The following is a 19,679-nucleotide window of genomic DNA, read 5'->3' on the forward strand; positions in this document are numbered from 1 at the left end:
AGAGGCCCAGGACTGAGAGGTCTGCAGCGCACGGGGCTGAGCGAGTGCATGTGGAGGGGATGCGGGAGCGAGCGTGAGGGGCGATGCGCGTGAGGGGCTGCGCGTGAGGTGATGCGCGTGAGGTGATGCGCGTGAGGGGCTGCACGTGAGGGGCTGCGCGTGAGAGGCGATGCGCGTGAGGGGCTGCGCGTGAGGGGCTGCGCGTGAGGGGCGATGCCCGTGAGGTGATGCGCGTGAGGGGCGATGCGCGTGAGGGGCTGCGCGTGAGGGGCTGCGCGTGAGGCGATGCGCGTGAGGGGCGATGCGCGTGAGGCGATGCGCGTGAGGCGATGCGCGTGAGGGGCTGCGCGTGAGAGGCGATGCGCGTGAGGCGATGCGCGCGTGAGGCGATGCGCGTGAGGCGATGCGCGTGAGGGGCTGCGCGTGAGAGGCGATGCGCGTGAGGCGATGCGCGTGAGAGGCGATGCGCGTGAGGCGATGTGCGTGAGGGGCTGCGCGTGAGGGGCGATGCGCGTGAGGGGCGATGCGCGTGAGGCGATGCGCGTGAGGGGCGATGCGCGTGAGAGGCGATGCGCGTGAGGCGATGCGCGTGAGGGGCTGCGCGTGAGGGGCGATGCGCGTGAGGTGATGCGCGTGAGAGGCGATGCGCGTGAGGGGCGATGCGCGTCAGGCGATGCGCGTGAGAGGCGATGCGCGTGAGAGAAGATGCGCGTGAGAGGAGGACATGCGGCTATGAGGGTGTGCGGGACGTGAAGACGAGGACACGCGGCTATGAGGGTGTGCGGGACGTGGAAACGAGGACAGGCGACTACGAGGGTGTGCGGGACGAAGAGATGACAAAGCCATACGGCCCTCGGTCTCGCTCCGCCCCGCTGCCCACCGCCGGCCCCCGGGGCCGGGCTCCGCTGCCTGCGCCCGCCCCGTCCCTCATCCCCCCCTCCCTGCCACCGGGACTTCCCTTCGCGCTCTATTCAGCGGTGCCGCGCCGCTACCCGGGCATGTCCTGCAGCCGGGCTTCGCCCAGCGCCCGGCTCCTGTAACGCCCCCGCCCGCGGGCGAGGCAGGGCCGCGGGGCCATGGGGGGCTCCTGAGGGAGCGGGGAGCGGAGCGCCCGGCCCGCGCCGCCACCATGGAGCCGCCGCCGCAGCCGCCCGGCGCCCCCGGCGCCGCCGAGCCCGCCGGCTGCCCCAAGGACACCGACCGCCAGCTGCGCCTCCGCCTCTGTGTCCTCAACGAGATCCTCAGCACCGAGCGCGACTACGTGGGGACTCTCCGCTTCCTGCAGTCGGTGAGTGGCACCGCGGGCTGGGGAGCGCCCTCGGGGACTCGGCGGGGCCGGGCGGACGGCCCGGAGCGGCTCCCCTGGCGGGCCGGGGGCTGCGAGGGCGGCGGGTCACAAGTTGTGGGAGTGCCCGTGCCCGGGTCCGCACCGCGGGGAGGGAGTTTCTGTTGGAGAGGCCCGGGGCTGGGGCTGGGGCCGCCTGGCAGCGCGGGGCCGGCGGGGCCGAGGTTCTCTCTCTCGGCGCGGGCAGCGCCGGCCTCCAGCGCTCCCGGCCCCGCGGGGCGGCAGGAACGGACCCAGGAGTGGGTCTCCTCTCAGGATGCCTCGTCCCTTTGGTTGTTGTTGTTGTTGTTCAGAAGTTGCTTTTGCACTCACTTGGAAAACCTACCTTTACTATCAGTTGTTTATAAATAAATATTGTACATATATCTTTGTTTAATGGTAAACATAAATTTGTGATTGTGCCGGGTGTGTCTGTGCATGTGGAAGCAATTATACCCGCCTCTGAAATTGTTGACGGGCTAGTTCAGAAGAAAAAATCCATCTGTATATTTCCATTTTCCTATGTAGGTTCTAAACGTGAAATTCATCTGTGTACCACCACACTCCTGCAAATAACTAGAAGAGCCTGTAGTAACAGTTACTAGATAACAGATATATATATATATGAAAAAGAAGAATAAACTAGTGTTCACACAGAGATCAAGAATCAAAGCAAAGGAAGTCTCTGCAGAGATTTCTAAAAGGTTGTTTCTAAAAGGGCAGAAATTATTTCTGGTGTTTTTCTGGATAAAGACTAGACTCTGGTTTCATCTAAAAGTGCTTAGACCCTGGGCCCCTTTTGACCTGTCCTTCTGGCAGGATTTTTTTTGTTTGTTTTTTAAAATCAGTTTGTCTTCAGTGTTTTTCAGATTCACTGAAGTGGCAAACTGTCTAGTGTAAAAGATAAATGACAGGGATGTGGTTGCTTTATGAACTAGTCTCTACTTGAACCCTCCTCTTCTCTCTCCAGTAATTGAACTCCGAGCCTTTAATTTGAGCTTTCCAACTGAAGTGCCAGTTAGCTTCATTTAGAACTGTGGTTCTGTCTCATTGCGAGGAGGTTTTCTTCTAAGATATAGAAGAGCCCCACCCTACAGACAAAACAAAACCAAAATCCCTCAGAAAACTCCTCTGTCCTAAGTACTGAATTTGAGATTTTGCTAGCTGCAGGCTAGAATGTAGATTCAAGCTAGATATATTTTTGATTCCAGTTCTTAGAGCTAAATGTATTCACAATGCTAGCTAAATAGGATTTTAATGTATTAAGAAAACAAAACAGGTCTTTTATTTATTTGTGTTTGTTAACTTGGCGGTTTTCATTAACGCAGTAGTGAGTAATATGCCCTAGGTAATGGCAGAAGATCCTGATGGAGCACACTCGTTGAGGTCTTGGCTGGCACTGCTGGCACTTAGAGTCCTTCTGGGGCACTTTGCCACCAGGTGTAGAGTGGCTGTAGTATTATCTTGTGGTGTTGGTTCTGGAAGTGCAGCTTTACCCCGCTATGGAATTTGTGTTTTAGTCATTATGTTTGAATAAAGCACTGAGGGATAGGATCTTTCTTATCTCTGGGCCTTAGTTTAGAGCAGCATTCATACCCAGGCTTAACTTCATGCACGTGTCAAATATTCATGTGCTGTCCTAAATAATGTCAGTTTCTTCAGTCATTGACCTACATCTTATGAACTGAATCTCTGTACAACTGCTTTCTAATAGCTGAATGTTGTTAGCCCCAAGGAAAGGAGAATGGGGATCTACTGCAGCATGTGAGGGTAAAAGGAGCAGTAGTGGGATGAAATATTTAAAAATAAAATTTGGAGCATGAAATATTTTCTGCGTAAATTATATGGATGGCCATAACTTAATCCTTCTAACAAGCAGCATGCAGGAAAGAATTCTGTCCCACTTGCCACACTGGACAGCCAACACAACGTACAAGCAGTACATCATCTATATAATCACTGGGAATAGATGCAGTTATAGGCCAAAAGTTTTGCCTTAGGACCCTGATGAAAGTACTGCTGTAGCCCTGGGACTCTGTATTCTCAGCTGTGCTTGACCGCACAGGAGGCCATGTAACTCCTGTTTGTTGGCTCTCCCGAGCATGCTGGCATCACTGCTCAGGAGCCACCCCTCCTGCCCCCGGATCTCTGCTCCCCAGCTCGTGTTCTGTGTGGGCAGCACTTACCCAGTGCAAAATAAACTGTTCCACTACCTGGGGTAATGTACCAGGTTAACGCTCCAGTGTGACTGGGCAAGGTTACTTGTTTGTCCATAGTGTGCATTGTACTGAGCTGGTTTGTACTCCATAGGATCCACATGTAATTTTGGCTGCACAGAAACACTGCTGTTTTGTGCAGGAGAACTGCAGTACCCCGATCTTGTGGAAACTTGTTCCTGTCAAAAAGGAGATGAGACAGCTGTGGGGTATGGGTTCCTTTGCCTAAGAAATGTCAATAGCTTGGGTTAAATAAAGGAAGTCTAAAGCTCATATCTTTTATCATCATAATGAATTTTCCCCAAGTAGGCTGGGACAGCTGTGCTTATGTGAGGGAATCTGTGCTCTTGGTTAAATATTTGCTATTGAAGCCCTAGTCCTCATTAAGTGTTCTCAATAAACAATGTTTTAAAAAGCAAACAGCTAAATTCTGTGGGTTTATTCACAGCACTGAAGTTGCTTGCTAGCAGCAGCTTCCTGTGTTCCATGGTAATGTACAAGAATCTCTTAAGTATTTAGGATCTTGTAAGTATTTACCACTGTGCATTTACAAATGAATCAAAACAACCTCAGTTTACTTACAGTATTTTAATCTGTATTAGGAGATGGATATGTGATCCTGTTTAAGGAAAGGTTTCCTTTTTCTTTTCTTTTTCTATGTTTAGAAATGTTTTCCCACTAAGATGCAGGGGAAAATAGGTTCATTATTAGCATAAGGACTCAGCCCTTATTTGCTTTGTCTAAAAGATTGTGGTTTGTATTTTGCTTTCATAAATTAATAAATTGAGTATGTAAAATTTAGTATAAAACATAATTAAAGTTATAATTAAATAAATAAAGTGATAGAACATAGAGTTCTGTTTTCTTACAATAAAAATTGTTAGTCACTGCTAAAAATATTTTGAGTAGTGTACTCATTTAATGAAAATGCTAAAGATGTTTATTTATTTAAATAAAATAGTCTCTAGAATCTGTTATGTTTTATACCTAAAGTAATTTTGACAAATGGAGTTATATCTGCAAATTTAACTTGGATGTCCCATCATTTTTCAATTTGTATGTGATTTGTAGTAATTTTATTTTATTTAATTTGGACATTTCCTGGTCAGTTTAGCTCCTGTTTAGTTTCCTGTACTCCTCTTGGTACTTGTATTATCTGTGTGTCTATATATATAATATATCTCTTAGTGTGTATTATCTATTATAATGTAATGTATCATAACTGCAGAGAGAATGAAACCCAATAGCTTTACCCCATGGTTTGTTCCGCATCTTACAAGATGAGATGATCGATTCCAAGGGATATAGCTGTTTTTTTTAAAACAGAGTCTGGATTTTATATTAAATTGTAATATAATAGAGATATGATACTATAGGTATACCATTATTTCAATAGTCCTAGCTGTCCTAGACATTTCCTCAAATAAGGAAGGAGAAGGGAAAACTCTCTTCTACCAGCTCACAGCTGATGACCTGAAGTTACTGATTTAGTTACAAATACACGCACACAATATTGTGTCCTGTTTTATTTGCCATTTTGTTAGTCAGGGATGGTATTGCTAGTTGTGGAATTATTCTTGACAAATGCTGTGTAACTCAAGAGTATTAATAGGCAATACTGCAGTTATGCAGCTGTGTTACTGGCTGTACTAGTAAAGGCTCATTACACAGCCAAACTTTTTAAGCAGCAGGGAGAACTGCATGAAGCAGATGGAAATGTACTGCTGCTAACATCATTAAAGAGCTACTGATCACAGAAGAAGCAAAGTGGAAAATTGTCAGAACCTACTGGAACTTTGGTAAAAGTTTCAGGAGTAAGATAAACTTCAAAGGCATAAAGACAGATAATTTTGTTGTCTCTGGTGTGATCATAAACTGTAAGGATTTCCAGTCTCCAAGCTTTAAGATTCAATTAATCCTTTAGCCTCTTTTATCGCTGTAACATATATAGAAGTGTTTATATTTATGTTTTGTAAATACTTCTTTTTTGTGTGATGGAATCATACCAGGTGATAATTTAGTTTGAGTGACCTGCTGGATAAATGCCAGGATCTGTCTGGTGGCATGCAGTCCTGTGCAGGAATGTGGGGCTGCCAGGGCACTGCTGGAGGTGCAGTGTCTGCAGGGTGCAGCCCTCAGGCTCAGCCAGCTCTACGGAGCTGTTCTTGCTTGGAGTGTCAGTTGGTACAGAGAAGTAATGCACAGTTTGTTGGGGAAAGAAAGGTTGTGGTGTGTTTGACTGTTGCATGGTCATTCCATAGAAACCCAGTCAAATCTGACACTAATATTGCAGTAATTAAAGACCAGCTCTCAAGTAAGGAGACTCAGGAGCCCTGAGCAATTTCAGACATACTTGTTGACCATCATTCTAAAAATAGATGAAATAGTGAATACACAGCAGTTAGCGGTCAGATTTTTAAAAGGGTTTTTTTTACCATTTTGTAGATATAATCATGAATTACATGTGGAAGTGTTGGAGCAGTAGTTATCCAGTACACTGGGTTGCAGTGGTAGGTATTTTGTTGCATCACTTTTTTCCCCCATGTTAATTTATTTCACTGAACATTCAGCTCAAACCTGCACATGCAGCTCCCACAGCTTAGATAATTAAAAATATATAAAGCCAAATTGTTCTCTACATTGTATATATATGTCTCTTTCATCTTTCTGGAGACAAAACACCAACTTGTAAATTTTAATGTCAGAATGACAGGATGTACTTTTAGCTTGAGCAATTGCTGTTTGTTCTGTGTAGGCGTGAAAACAGTAGGAAAGGTGAATTGTTATCAGATAGGTATCAAATTGGATAAATAATTGTACCAATCCTGTTTTTAGGTTTTAGTATCATGCATTCCTTTATTTTTGTATGAAAACTAGAAGTCCTCTTCAATCCTATCAATTGTATAAATGTTATATTAGGACGTGGGCCATCAGATAAATTAGCCCACATCCTACAGACTCAAAATATTTATGTTTTGCTCCTCTTTCTTGCTTGCTTTGTAGGTGTAATTGATCTGTCTCTGGGTTTTGCACTCCACCCATCTTGAAACATGATAAGCATCACAGGCTTTGTTTGGTCTTTCCCCCCCCCCTCCCCCCCTTCCCTTTCTATTTCACAATCTTGTTTGCATCCAAGATGAGGCTCTGGTGCTCTAACAGAGTAGCAAACAGACCATTTGTCTCAGCTGTGAGCTGTGGTTTCCTGTCCTACCCTGTTCGCTGCCTGTTCACTCTCAGTAGATACAGATACATGCTGATTCTCGAAGGGGAGCCATATGGTTTGGGTAATGTTGCTCCTTTATTATGAGACAGCTAAAAGAGCATTTGGGGGAGAGGAAGGAGATGGGAAAGGAAATTGTTTGGAAGTGATCTAAATTACCTTTGCTGATCTGTTATTTGTGGTCAGTTGGTCACCTACAGCCAGTTGTTAGAACTGCAAATGATCAAGATGTATTTAAAGTCACAGAGCTTTGTTGTTTTTTGGATTTGGGTTTTTTTTTTTTAAGTCTGGTTCCTGATGTATGTAAATTGAGGAAGATCACAGATTTAATTTTAAATTACATGTTTGTAGCTCTTCTGGTTGTAAAGCACGAATTGAAGATAGAACATTAGCAAAACTAAAATGCTTCTGAGTTTTTAGGGGCTTCTGTTTTGACTCTTGAATTTGGGGTAGGCAATTCCGCTACTAGAGTTCTCTATTTAGACCAAGTGTAGTGCAAAATCAGCAACTAAAGGCTGAAATGCAGTGTTCTTTCTTGTTTGTATCTGGGGCAAAAGGTTTTTTTGCCCCAGATACAAAGAAAGAAAGTGAAGAAAACAGTCTGGATGTAGAAAGATGAAGCAAAAGTGAGACACTGAAAAGCAAAACAAAGCAAAGTGAAAGCTCTGAAAATATTTATTCATCTGAGCCTGTGGTCTAGAGCCCAGTTTACAGCCACGGGTCTAAGATCAGGGCTGGAGGATTCAGAATACTGAGGTTCTCTCCTGCTCTGAGCTGTATGAGCTTAGTGTGTTGCTTTGAAAATAGTGTGCTGAGCCCATGCCTTTTGCAGTGAGGCTTTACGAATGAGTTACATAGGAGTACAGCAGGTTTTTATGTGAAAGAAGGTATTTATTCTTTTTGCACTCTCACAGAATTTCCATGTTGAGAAAATATAAATAAATTGCATGTGTAGTTTCACCAATTTACTGCCATACAGGTGAGAAACTAATTTCTCTTTGCTTCCCTTAACTCGTTCCAGCTTGGTGTGCATCTGACCCTTTTTACCCTTTATCTCAGACCTGCTTTGGTCTTGTTACATCCTTTGGAATGAGGTGTCTGACCTCTTTCTGGCTCTGCATCTCTCCCTCCTCTTGGTTGCTGTGCTGTGATCAATCAGCCGTTTTGCTGTTTGTCCCTCCCTCTCATTTCAGGCATGCCAGTAGTTTGAACATGTGCCATGATGTCTGAGGGAGGAGGGAGTGCTTGGCTGCCTTGGGCTTTCCCAGAGCCACGCTGGTGGTGCCTCTGCAGCAAAACTCTGCTGCGATAGCGCTGTGGGAGCTGAGGGAAGGGAGGGACAAAGACCCTGGGCTCTGGTAGGAAAGAGCATGGAGATTGAAAAGTGAACCAGCATTACAGAGAGCAGAGTATGAGGGTTGCTTGGTACATAGCTGGATGCATATTTGATTTTGCAACAGTTTCAGCTGATATTTGCAGGAAGCAGACAGATACCCATTGTGGGAAACTTGCTTGTCCCTAAATACAGGAAGAAAAAAGGTTAAAAGCTTAGATAATTTTCCACTCCCTAGGGCACACAGTGTTTCTGCCATAGGCAGGAGTACTGGTTTGCAGGAGGGAGAAATGTAATTCTTCAATTTTGCATTGTATCATAGAATCATGAAAAGTAGCCTTGGAGAGAATCTTGACAAACCATCCCATGATGTTCTGATATGGAAAGATCTTAATTTCTGATAGTTTATCCTGGTGTTTAGATGTTGTTAGTATTAGAGATGTCTTCTTAATGCCTAACATAATGTCTAATCTTTTCAGTGCTCTTTTTTCCTTTGCATCACTCCCTTAAATATTTCAAGAATGTTTTCATATTTTGCTTCAGATTATGCTAAATTGTCAAATTGTTCAATTTTCTTTCTCAAAAACTATTCAATTTTACTTCTGATAATTCTTGTGCTGCTATCTGGATTATCTAATCTATTTGTGTCCTGAACTCTAGTGTCCAAAACATCAGGTGCAAGGCACTCCCAAGGCTTTAGCCATACCAAGTGAGGCCAGTGGATTACTTACAGGTTTTGTACAGTATACAGAGTATTATTGTCACAGGAGAGAAAGGTTTGTCTGAGTTTGTACCTGCATTTGGGAGCAACTCATTGCTCATACCCAAGACTGGGATTAGGTGTCAGCCTGAAGCATTTACGGGAGCAGTCAGGCATTCAGACTCCTGGGGAGTGCCCTGAAGTGCAACACTGAACCCTCCTAAGGGGTAGAGGGTGATGTGTTTGCAGGCCAGCTTTCCTATGTGCACATCCTGACACTCCCAGAGGCACCTGACACAGAGGGTTCCTGAGGCTTAAAAAAGCAGGATCTCCCAAGTATATTGTCTGCCTTTGGGCACCCAGACGACTCTGGGACAGATTAAGCTTTCAAGAAATTATTTCTGTTGCCTGCTCATTGTTTGCTTCAAGCACTCACAAGAAAGTATAAAGAGACTGTATGAATTTCTGTCTTCTTTCCAGCTGTAGAATCCTTTTTCTGTTTTTGTCTGGATTTCTAGCCTGCAATGGTAAAGGCCTTGCACAGTTGTAGTGTGGTTTAAGATGTAAGTGGTGATGTATCTTTTGGTTTTGATAATGCTTGAAATTCCTGTGCAAATGGCAGCCTGTCCTGGTTACCAGGAATGAGTATATTTAGTGACAAGAAAAGACTTGAAATAAGCATCCATGTAGTTTCTGAATTGGTTACAAAGACTTCTTGTGGAGTAATGCAATTCTTGCAAAGCCATCTCATTTAGACTGAACACTGACTGCTTTTCCCTTCTGTGTCACAAATTGAGGCTTGGACTGGGGATTGCACCAACAACATGCCTGAGATCTCACCAAGGTGTTGGATTTAAACATTGCTGCAGATGAAGAATCCTGCTTGATTACCCAGTCAGGCATGATTAAAGCTTTCACGCTGCCTCTGCAGGCATTGAGTCAAGCTGTAGCAGACATAGAGAGCTGCAGTGGATCTGTACTGGGGCAGAACCTCAGGGTGGCTGTCTGGTTAAAACGCCTGACTTCTGCATATCACCTTCACCCTTCTGTAGGTGCCATTCATGTGAAGAGACATTGGCTCCCCTTGAACTGCAGCTCTCAAGAGCAGAAAAAGAGAAAACAGCTCTGTGATGAGAAAACACTTCCTTCACCCTTCCTAATGAGTCTTCCTCCTTGCTTACACAGCTGAATGCCATATGTCAGGCCAGGAGATACTGAGTGCCCAAACCTTAATGTTGCTCTGATAGGCCACTTCAAGCCTAGGGACAGAAAGGCAGAATTTACTGTTCTGGCATTGTGAGGCTCGTGTTAGGCCTGTCTGCCCTTTCACTCAGTGCTATCAGCACAAGAACTTCACACAGTGCTATCAGCACAAAAAACAGCTGGCAATGTCCCTTCCTACAGTTTTGGAAATAGTGACAATTTCATGTCATGTATCTGTGAGTTGCAGAGAGGGCCATAGATTTCTAAATCCTGATATTTAAAAGCTGGTAAGAGATAATGGGACTGTGGAACTGAGTTACAGGAACATTTAGGTTCACGTGAGGATACTGGGTCATTCTCAGTATTCTCAGCTATTCCCATTGCTTAAAATTATTTTTATGGAAACATATCAGCTATGCAAATAATATCTAGTTGCAGTTAATCTGATGTCTCATGACTCATGGAGTAAAGTTTGTGACCATTCTTAACCTTTCATTTTGTACTTCTGGTTTTGCTGTGTTAATTTCTGGTGCCAACAGGTTCATTTGTTGGTTTCCGAGCCACTTCGCTTATCTAAAATGAGGACACATTTTTTTATAAACAAGTGCAGTTGTTTAGTCCTTAAAAATCTTTGTAGACTAGTCTTAATATATTTGGCTCAGTAATACACTTCCAATTAAAAAAAAAAAGAAGGAGCAAACAGTCTGATAGGCAGAGTGCTGTTTATATATTCCCTGTGGATTTGTCAGTTGTTAAATTACTGCTGGCTAAGGGGTAGGACCAACATTTCCAGGGCTCCTGCCTCAAGCATATGTTAGGAACTGTTTGACTGTATGTTTTTTGTGTGGAACTTGATGTGATTGGGCAAGGAGTCTGGCTTGCACAAATCAGGCTGCTGGTTTAGTTATGAACCAGAGCCTGCTGCCAGTGACACCAAACCCACATCCTTTCTGCTGACATGTCTTGGCCCAGGGTGTCAGAATGAGCAAATGCTGATGCCTGAGAGGCACACTGCTTGCCCCTTCCCTGAGAACACCTCTTCTGCAGAGAGGTTGTTTGCACCAGTGTTACTGACTGCTGAGCTTGCCACCAAGGAGTGATGCTCATGTTTGGGATCTGAGCAATTTACCAAGAATCAGCTTTAAACCCATGAGACTCATTTTGCTGGATGTCTACCAGATGTTTACTACCTTTGTTGACAAAATGGGCTTAGATTTAAACAAAAAGCCTAACAACATCATCCATACCCTCTTACACCTTTTATCTACAGTAAACCACATTAGTCGTAACACTTCTGTCTTGAAAATTTTGCCTGCTCATGCTTCTGGCATCCTAGCATGGTTTGGGTAATTTGGAACAACTTGTCATGGGATACATGAGGGAAATACTTGTCAGGAAAGAGGGGGAAACACAAAAGGTTGCATTCAGGATTATTTTGGATGCTGAGGAAGCTGACAATGAGAGGAGTTCCCTGATATTCAAAGTGTGTGGGTCACTGGTGAAGGGCCTTGCTTAGGTGGCAGACTCTTGATAAGAATTCACTAAAATGCAAATTCTTATCTCAGATAGGTGGGTGGGTTTCAGCTACATAGCAAAGTCTCTGGTCCCATGGGACTTTCTGTCTAATCTGGCAACTGCTTTGAATTGCATCACCTCACAGGGAGCCTTGACTGTTAACCTCATCACTAGGTGGCTAAAGAAGCCTCTTCCATTTTGTATGAAGCAGCAGTAATGGAAGGCTGTGAAAGTTTTTAGGACTCTCAAACCTGATTCTTAATCCATGTTGTGGGAAAAATAGACAAGCTTAATGTAGATATACATGAGTAGGCTGTGTGCTATTTAAATATGTAGGTCACAGAGGAGAAGGCATGGGTGCAAAAGTTGATCTGTGTTATTAGACCTGATCAGTGGTTAATGCCCTGTATTGTTGAGCAAGAGACTTAGGCTACAAATGTAGTAAACAAAACAGTGCCAGGCTTTACTCTTTGGCCCTGTGGCTGTCTGGCATGATCTGGTGCTGTCTTGTAGTGCTGAGCTCCGAGTCTCCAAGCAGGATGGCTGCATTCACACTGCCTACTGGGAATGGTCCTTGGCCTACCCTGACTGGCACCATGCCTGACAATTGTTTGGGAGAATGCTGCTAGGCCCAGGCCAGAGCATGCCAGAAACACCCTCCCAGTTTTCTCCCAGAGCTGCAAGGCTCAGGCACTTGTCCTGGCTCTGTGGGCTCAGCAGTGGAGGCATGGCCCAGGTCCCACCCCAGGCTCTGGCGCTCAGTGCTGAAGAGGGATTCTGGTAGATTGGAGCTCACACCCAGACCCAGTGCTAGCTTTTCCTTGAGAGTGCTGATGTGGATGGTTTTACTTCTGATGCTTTGTTATTATGTGAAAGTTCTAGGTGCCAGGTCAGAAATGCTAGAAATATGTTTTATAAGCCTTCCTTTGATTTTTGCCATTACTGACTTGCCATCATTACTTGGGATTTTTTATTTTGTTTAATCTGTGGAGGAGGAGACAGAAAGGAAATACAGTTTGAATGGCTGTCAACTACTTCAGGACAGTGTGAAAAGGATCTGGATGTTAATTACCTAATTCATTGTCAGCATTGACAGTTGTCAGCTGAGGTACTGTTGACTGAAGGTACTTTGGTCCTTCATATGAAGGTGAGATCATTTCTCTTTTATTTACTTCCCTTTTTATTGAAAAAAATGAAAGGCTTCAAATGATAATAAGAAGCCAGGAGGAGCTGGGAAAGCTCAGCCAGTTCTAGCACGTGCCTGTCACCTTGCAGTATCAGCCCCTTCTGCTTACAGAATGTGAACGATGAACAGCAAGGTACATCTGGTATTTCCACTGTGACCACTATTGAAAAACAGCTAATATGCATCTTGACATGAAATAAAGCTAGAAAGAACAGCCAGGCTCTTAATGGGTTTTGTCTGTTATACTGTGCATGCGCTGTATCATAAGAGATCCTTTTGCACAATGCAGGCCATCTTTCTTAAGCAGTTGCACAGGAAAAGCCACAATATTTGGAAAGTAAAGTATGAATCAAATTTTTTACAGAGGAACTGAAATTTGCAAACAGCAAGCAAGAATTAAATTGCAGTGGCAGCAGTTACCATGTCCAGGTGGTGTGTGGAGGCAAGGCTGCATGACTTCAGTTCTCTTTTAATGTGGCTCTTGGTGAGCTGCTGGGGCAGCATGGTATCAAAAACCAGCTCAATCCGGTGGAAAGAAACTTTTCAGACTATTTCACTTAAAGAAGAAGAAAATTTTATTGTGAAGTGCATTAAGAATAAAGATACTGGTTCATGCAGCACTTTTTTTGGCTGGATCTTCTCAAAATAGACTTCCAGTATTTAGCAGATGGAGAAACTGAGGTGCAGAAAGGCGAAATGAGTTGTACAAAGGGTGCCAATGAAGTAACTAGGAGAGCCTTGTCTCCACTTCTTACCTCCTTTAGGAGAAAAAGCTGAGCAAAAGATGTCATATAAATGATGTGAATATTTTTGTTGAAAAGTGCAACAAGAATGTTAGTTCTTCAATTCAGTCTTCTGACATCCAGCTGACCACGTCCTTGGCAGTTAGCACTCAATGAAGTGGTGGTCTTAGCTCAATTCCAGGAGGACTGTGAGGCATAACCAGAGGCAGTCTCTGTGCACAAACAAAAAATCCACAGGGATGGGAGGCATTAACAATTTTCCCTTCTGGGAGTAGCTCTGCTGGATGCAGGAGACTGTGCTGGGAGAGTCTTCCTGCCAAAGTGTTCCTGTGTGAACATAAGGTGTAGAATATAAGTCTTGGCCCTTCAGGAACTGCCAGTCAGCACTTTCCCAGTACTCTCAGGGAGTAGTAAAAATGTAAACAGAGAAGCTATGTTAGGTCTCAGAATTACTCAGTGGCAGTTGTCTGAACAGTTGTGCTCATGCTAAAATCTCGGCAAGTCCAAGTGCAAACACTTGGACATCTGGTTTCATGCTTGCCTAGTCTGTTTCTGTGCTAGCTGCTGAAACAAATCCTTTTCAACACTATGCAGAAGTACTTTTTAAAGCAGTAAGTGCAAGCCTGAGTTCTGCAATCAAGCACACATTGAGCACAAAGGCTTTAAGAAAAACAGAAACAAAGTGAAAATGTCTGTGGTTTGAATGTACTGCTGTAGAGTGATTTGAATGCCCCTGCATTCACTAGAAAAAAATAGTCTGGTCAAGCAAGGTAAAATTGTCTAATGCCAAGTTGAATCCAAGGCGAAATTTTGAAAAATGTTACAAAAGTCAATATCTAGAACATTTCACTTATGTGCCTTCTCTGCACTTCTTTTTATTGGTGAGGAGCTGGAACTTCAGAGATGCCACAGAAAGGAAGTTTCTTCCTCTGTAATTTTCTATCTCCAAGGTTCAGACTTGAAGTTTGAAGGTGAATTAAAGAAGTATTTTAATCCTGAAATTCACCATGGAAACTTGTCCCCTGGGACAAGAGCATTTATTTTTGGTAGATTTCGTGTCACTCTGTGCAATTCCGGTCTTCTAAAGCTTCACCTTCTTCCTTTTCATTCATTTTAAAGATACCTCTTCAGTCTATACTTGTTGGGTGTTGTCCTTAAAAATTCTCCTTATTTTCATATAAAAAGATTTTTGCTCACCCGTTCTGACTCTGAGAGGCCATGACTACTTTATTCAAACTAACCAGTACCAAAATAAAGAAGTAGCCTGATACAACTCTGCAGATCATGAGACTGTTGAACCATTCATGGAAGAGACTGGTGAGATTTTGAGCAAGAGTGGTGTGTGGAGAGATGGAGTAATGCCCTCATAGGAGCACTACTTGCCTTTTCTCGTACACTGGCTGATGTGATCTATCTAGAAAACCAAGACCTGCTGAGACACCTGGTCTGGTGGGTACTGTAGCATGAGGTGGGGTTGGACTGCTCTCCTCTGTCCTGCATCTCTGCACCACTACAGCATCCTGTTGTGTCTCGTGTCTCACATCACAAATTCTCTGCTGTCCCCACAATCTATTTCTGTTCTGCTTCACTCCAGCAGTTCATGAGGTGAGGTGCAAGTACCTTTGTACAAGGGGAAAGAAAAAAGAGAATGTGGTGTTTTCAGCTTTCTGCTGGAGCAGGGCACTGCCACTGTTGCGTGGCTCAAAGGAGATGGACAGGTGAAGGTCCACCAGGACTGGTTGATGTAGAACACAACATTAATATTGTGCATAATTTGAGATCGTAATTTCAGTATCGGCCATTGCAAGCAATTGTAAATGCTGGTGTATGTGATATGCCATTATCCTGGAATCCATATTTCACTTAGTTATCTTAGAGTGCAGTAGACCAAGCCAGAAGATGTTCCCACCAATGTCACTCTTACTCACTGCTTAGGGCTTTGATTTATGTTTGAAAGCATGTTAAAGTGAGGTGACCATGCCAGTTATTGCCATGCCCGTTTGCCTGGCCCCACTGCTTGGAGGTGAAGTCCCATAGTGCCAGTGGGTGTCTGGGTTTGTCCTCAGTTGCTGCAGCTTTCTGTACAAATGCAGATTAAAGACCACAGTAGTTTGTTTAAATGCTTAAATGTTGAGTTGTAGAAGGCAGTGTTTAAGCGACAGATGCAGTCTTGTAAGAAACAGAGGTTTAACCTTAAGGAGAGGAAGGAACAGAATAAAGGACAAAAATTGCTTCAGTCTTTTAAAAATCAGTTTGCAAATAAGAGTCACAGTCCTTAGCCCAAATGCACATTAATTAACAGTTTGTAGTTGGCTGGGAGATGTCAGCTGGAGTGGCTGAGGATTAGGCACTTACCTTGATTTTTGGAAACAAGAAATGTTAAATACAGATGATATTTGAGTGGCAGTTTCAAAGGAGGAAGAGAAACGTGCTGTCTTAGTCTGCTTCTGTTTTCTAGGCTTATGCTATTTTGTTGTATTTACTGTGTAAGCAAGTTTCAGCTGAACTGGTGGAATTGGTCAGAAGGGTTGAGACTTCAGCATGAAGTGAAAGCAAATTTCATATGTGTTTGGGGGTGGTTTTTTTTTTGGTGTGTTTTTTTTTGGGGTTTTTTTTGGGTTTTTTTGTTTTGTTTTGTTTTTTTTCAATTTTTTGTTTAATGATACCCCAGCCCTGGCACCAGTGACAGAAATCTCACAATTTTTTCATTGCAAAGCTTCTCATTAGAGACATATTACCTGTCTGCTGTAATGTGCATTTAAGTGGAATTTGTCTAAGTTAATAACTTCTGTCTTCCTCATCATTTTACAAATCTTTTCTTAAAGAGAAAGTCTCTTCCAGCAGTCTAAACATCAGGCAGTGACAGGAGCTAGATAGAAATCTCCCTGTCTGTTATGTGTCTAGGTACTATGATATTCAGTTGTCAAACTTGTCTGTTTTAATGGGGCAACTCTCCTGCCTTTAGAAGCTTTTGAGTAGGACACACAGTCCCAGACACTCAGCATGATATCCTGCACATTCTTCATGTGATTTCTGGGATGCCTCTCCAAATGGGTGATCTGCTTTGGAATACCTGGAAGAAAAAAGTTTGGTGCTTCATTATATGTACATATCCTTAAGAGCACTTCTGAAAAAGGCACTCATTCTTGGTGAGGCAATCCTTCTATCACACCTTGTCCTTGTTGGTGCAGTTATTATGTTTGCAGAAATGAGGGGGAAGGAAGAGAAAATATGTGTATCAATTTCAGATTGGTTTCAAGTGTGAAGTTCAGATATGGTGAAATGCTACAGGATGTTCTCTCTCCACATATTTCTTTAACGAGCACTGAGATGTGTGCGAAGTGTGCATGTTGCAGATACCAATATTTGATACCCATTGAAGAAGTTCTTGTTTTCAGGAAAAAAACATTTCAGGGGAGAGATGGAGAGGATGAAATGAAATACCATTTCTTCATGTTCTGTCTCTTCTTGAAGACGGTATGGGTAAGGGCAGAGGAATGTTAGTAAGAGAAAAAAGATACCAGCATTTCTACTGTAAAATCAACTGATTTAGTTTCCAAGTTTCCATGGTCCAGAACTTGACGAAAGTAATTGTACAAAGGTCTCCTAATTAAGGATTAAGGGAAAATGCTGAAAAGTTGTTAATTTAATCTTCAGGTCTATGCAGCAAGTTTTTTTGTTATTTTTGATATTACTGCACAAAACGGCTTTTTTGAGGATTCATCTGCCCTTACTCTTCATCTGCCAGGTTTAATTGGAGCTGCCTTTATAGCAATTTAAGTATAAAATAACTGTTTCCAAGGGGACTCTAGTATTTGACTTTCAAGGTGATAAACAGAAGGTTATGAATTGCTGAGAAATAAAGTATGTTTTTCCTTCATGTAAAGTTTGTCAGTCATTTGGCTTATGACAGAATTATATACTCAAAGACATAAAGAAGATGGCAAGAGAACAGATTAGAAAAATAATGTCTTATGTATTTCAGATTCAGTTGATTTTATAATCTGTGTGTATATGTAAAAACTTAACTTTGCAGGCATTATTACGAATGCAGAAGTGCTAATGCTTCTACAACATCTCTGAAATTTGATTTCTGTGCATTAATGGAGGAGTTCGCAACAGCAGAGGAACAAAATTCTGTTGGGTTTGTACCTGCACAACAAAAGGAGTTATGTGCAAGTCCCCACCTGCCATGGACCTGGGGGCTGCATGCTCTGGGCAGGAGGGTCTGCACTCTGCTTACACCCAGGAAGAGAAGCAATGAGGCCTGGCTAGAATACTTGCGCACTCCTACCTAAAAATCTTGTTTGGCAGTAAAGTACTACTAGTTTGGAACAGGTTCCTGCTTTCTATGTGTTTCTGTTTTTAGTTTCTAAAACTGATGCCAGAATAGTACCTCCCACACCACACACATGCAGTCTGTATATATGTACATGTGTGTGCTTTGCCTGTTTATTAACGGTAGGTACCTTCTAGAATAGAAGAATTACAGAGTTCTTGGGGTTTTTTTTTTTGTGATGAATTCTTGTCTATTACTGATTTGAGTGGAGTCTCAATGAATTTACATAGCAGTGATGACTCCAAACGCATAAGCTATTGATGTGTGGTGCAACTACTAAAGCATGCATGAGCTGGAAGTCTTGGCAGAATCTGAAGAGTTATGTGGGGTATTCTTGCATAAAGAGTGTGATGCTAAATGTTAGGTGAAGCTGCTCCTTCTTAGCAGCTCATATCTGCTTTCCAGCTTCCGAATTCTACAGTTACAGTGGCTGTTTCTTCAGCAAAACATCAAAATGAACCGAGAAAAACCTGCTATTTTTTCATATAATGCAAATCTTCATTAAATAAAATGCCAGGGAGGTATCGATTTGCTTCAGTGGTGGGAACACAGGTCTACTATTCCCTTCAAAAGCGACTGAAAAGCCGTTTGTCTGACATGCTACTTCATATCCTGTCCTGTTTGTACCCTGAGTGTTTGTATCCAAAAGCAAGGAGCCAGTCCATATTTCCCTGTCTGGATTTGCCACCAGGCTGGGCCAGCATGGCTGTATGCTGCTCTGTGCTCTGCCAGTTGGCACAGGCAGCCCTGGCTGTGCTCCTTCAGAAATGCGCGTGGGGGTCGCAGCGTACCGAAAGCTGTTAGCCAGCTTCCCTTACTGATTATTTCCTGTTACCTGATTTTATGTAGTCATAACTCTTATCCTTTTGGTCACACTGAAATTGGCGAGGGCTCTTTAATATATCTGAGTGAAAAGTTAGGAAGTTTAGTTTGAGGTGTTTCTTTGGTCCCTCAAACTGAGCAGCTGACATGATGCTGAGGCAGAGGAATAGCTCACATAAACTGGCTGAGAGCAGGGACAGTAGCTTCCAACAGCAGAGGGATAACCAAGAAAAGAAATGTTTAAGTCCTAAATCACTCCAGTTTTTAGCAAAGTAAATGTGTCTTAAATGTGTCCAAACTATTTACCCTGACTTCTCCAAAAGCCAAGCATATTTAAAACCAGAACAAATTCCTAAAGACACATAAAAAGTGTGGATTATTTTTTTCTTTTAAGGAAAAAGTGAAACAAAAGTAATCTTGGGACTATGCATTTCACTGAAGTAAAAATGTGAAATCCAGTTTTATGAGGCTGTTACCAGTGGTAGGAAAGACACTGTGGGGGACATCCTGTGATACTGGGGGGTGTTTCACATTTGGATGATGCTAATAATGTAAAATTACTGCCTAAGTAATCTTTTTTTTATAGGTAATTTGTTTCATTTCTGGTTCTAAATATGTCCTGAAAATACAGTGCTGTGGCAATCCAGAAGATGACAATATAAATTTGTGATGTGACTGTGAGGATACTAATATCCTCTGTCATTTGAAGCAAAATGACCTAACTTGTTTAAGAATTTTCTCCTCCTAATTGGGACAACATGTAATTCCCCCCCACATTTCTGGCTACTCACTTGGGTCAAAAGAATAAGTGTGCTTTGTCTGCCTGGATTCTTAAAGATATAAATCACTGGACCATTTTCAGTTGTACATTGAAATTCTCTTTCTGGGCTCTCCTTGGGGAAACCAGACACTGTCAGCTTTCCCTCCATGCCTGGCTCTGCTGTCTCTGTACACAGGAACACCATAGTAGCAAGGAAGTTTGCTGTGCAGTCAGATGAATTTTACCCTTGTTCATAAGTTACAATTTATCTCCAGAACCTTGCTGGCTTCATCTTTTTCTAAATTCTTGGCATTTAGC

General features: G+C 43.1%; 1 protein-coding gene across 4 annotated transcripts in view; it reads left to right on the forward strand.

The window, feature by feature from the left end:
* Nucleotides 1–973: 973 nt before the first annotated feature.
* Nucleotides 974–19,679, forward strand: part of PREX1 (phosphatidylinositol-3,4,5-trisphosphate dependent Rac exchange factor 1) — a 116,467-nt gene continuing 97,761 nt past the window's right edge. For 2 of the 4 annotated variants that reach the window (XM_064391882.1, XM_064391883.1), the window contains exon 1: nt 975–1,288. In XM_064391882.1, coding sequence (XP_064247952.1) covers nt 1,130–1,288 — 159 coding nt within the window. In that variant the 5' untranslated portion in view covers nt 975–1,129. Of the gene's footprint in view, nt 1,289–5,987; nt 6,051–19,679 lie in introns of those variants that run through there. The other 2 variants (XM_064391884.1, XM_064391886.1) reach the window with 2 other exon arrangements.

Source organism: Passer domesticus, chromosome 16 (genome assembly GCF_036417665.1).
Source record: "Passer domesticus isolate bPasDom1 chromosome 16, bPasDom1.hap1, whole genome shotgun sequence".
Lineage (NCBI taxonomy): Eukaryota > Metazoa > Chordata > Aves > Passeriformes > Passeridae > Passer > Passer domesticus.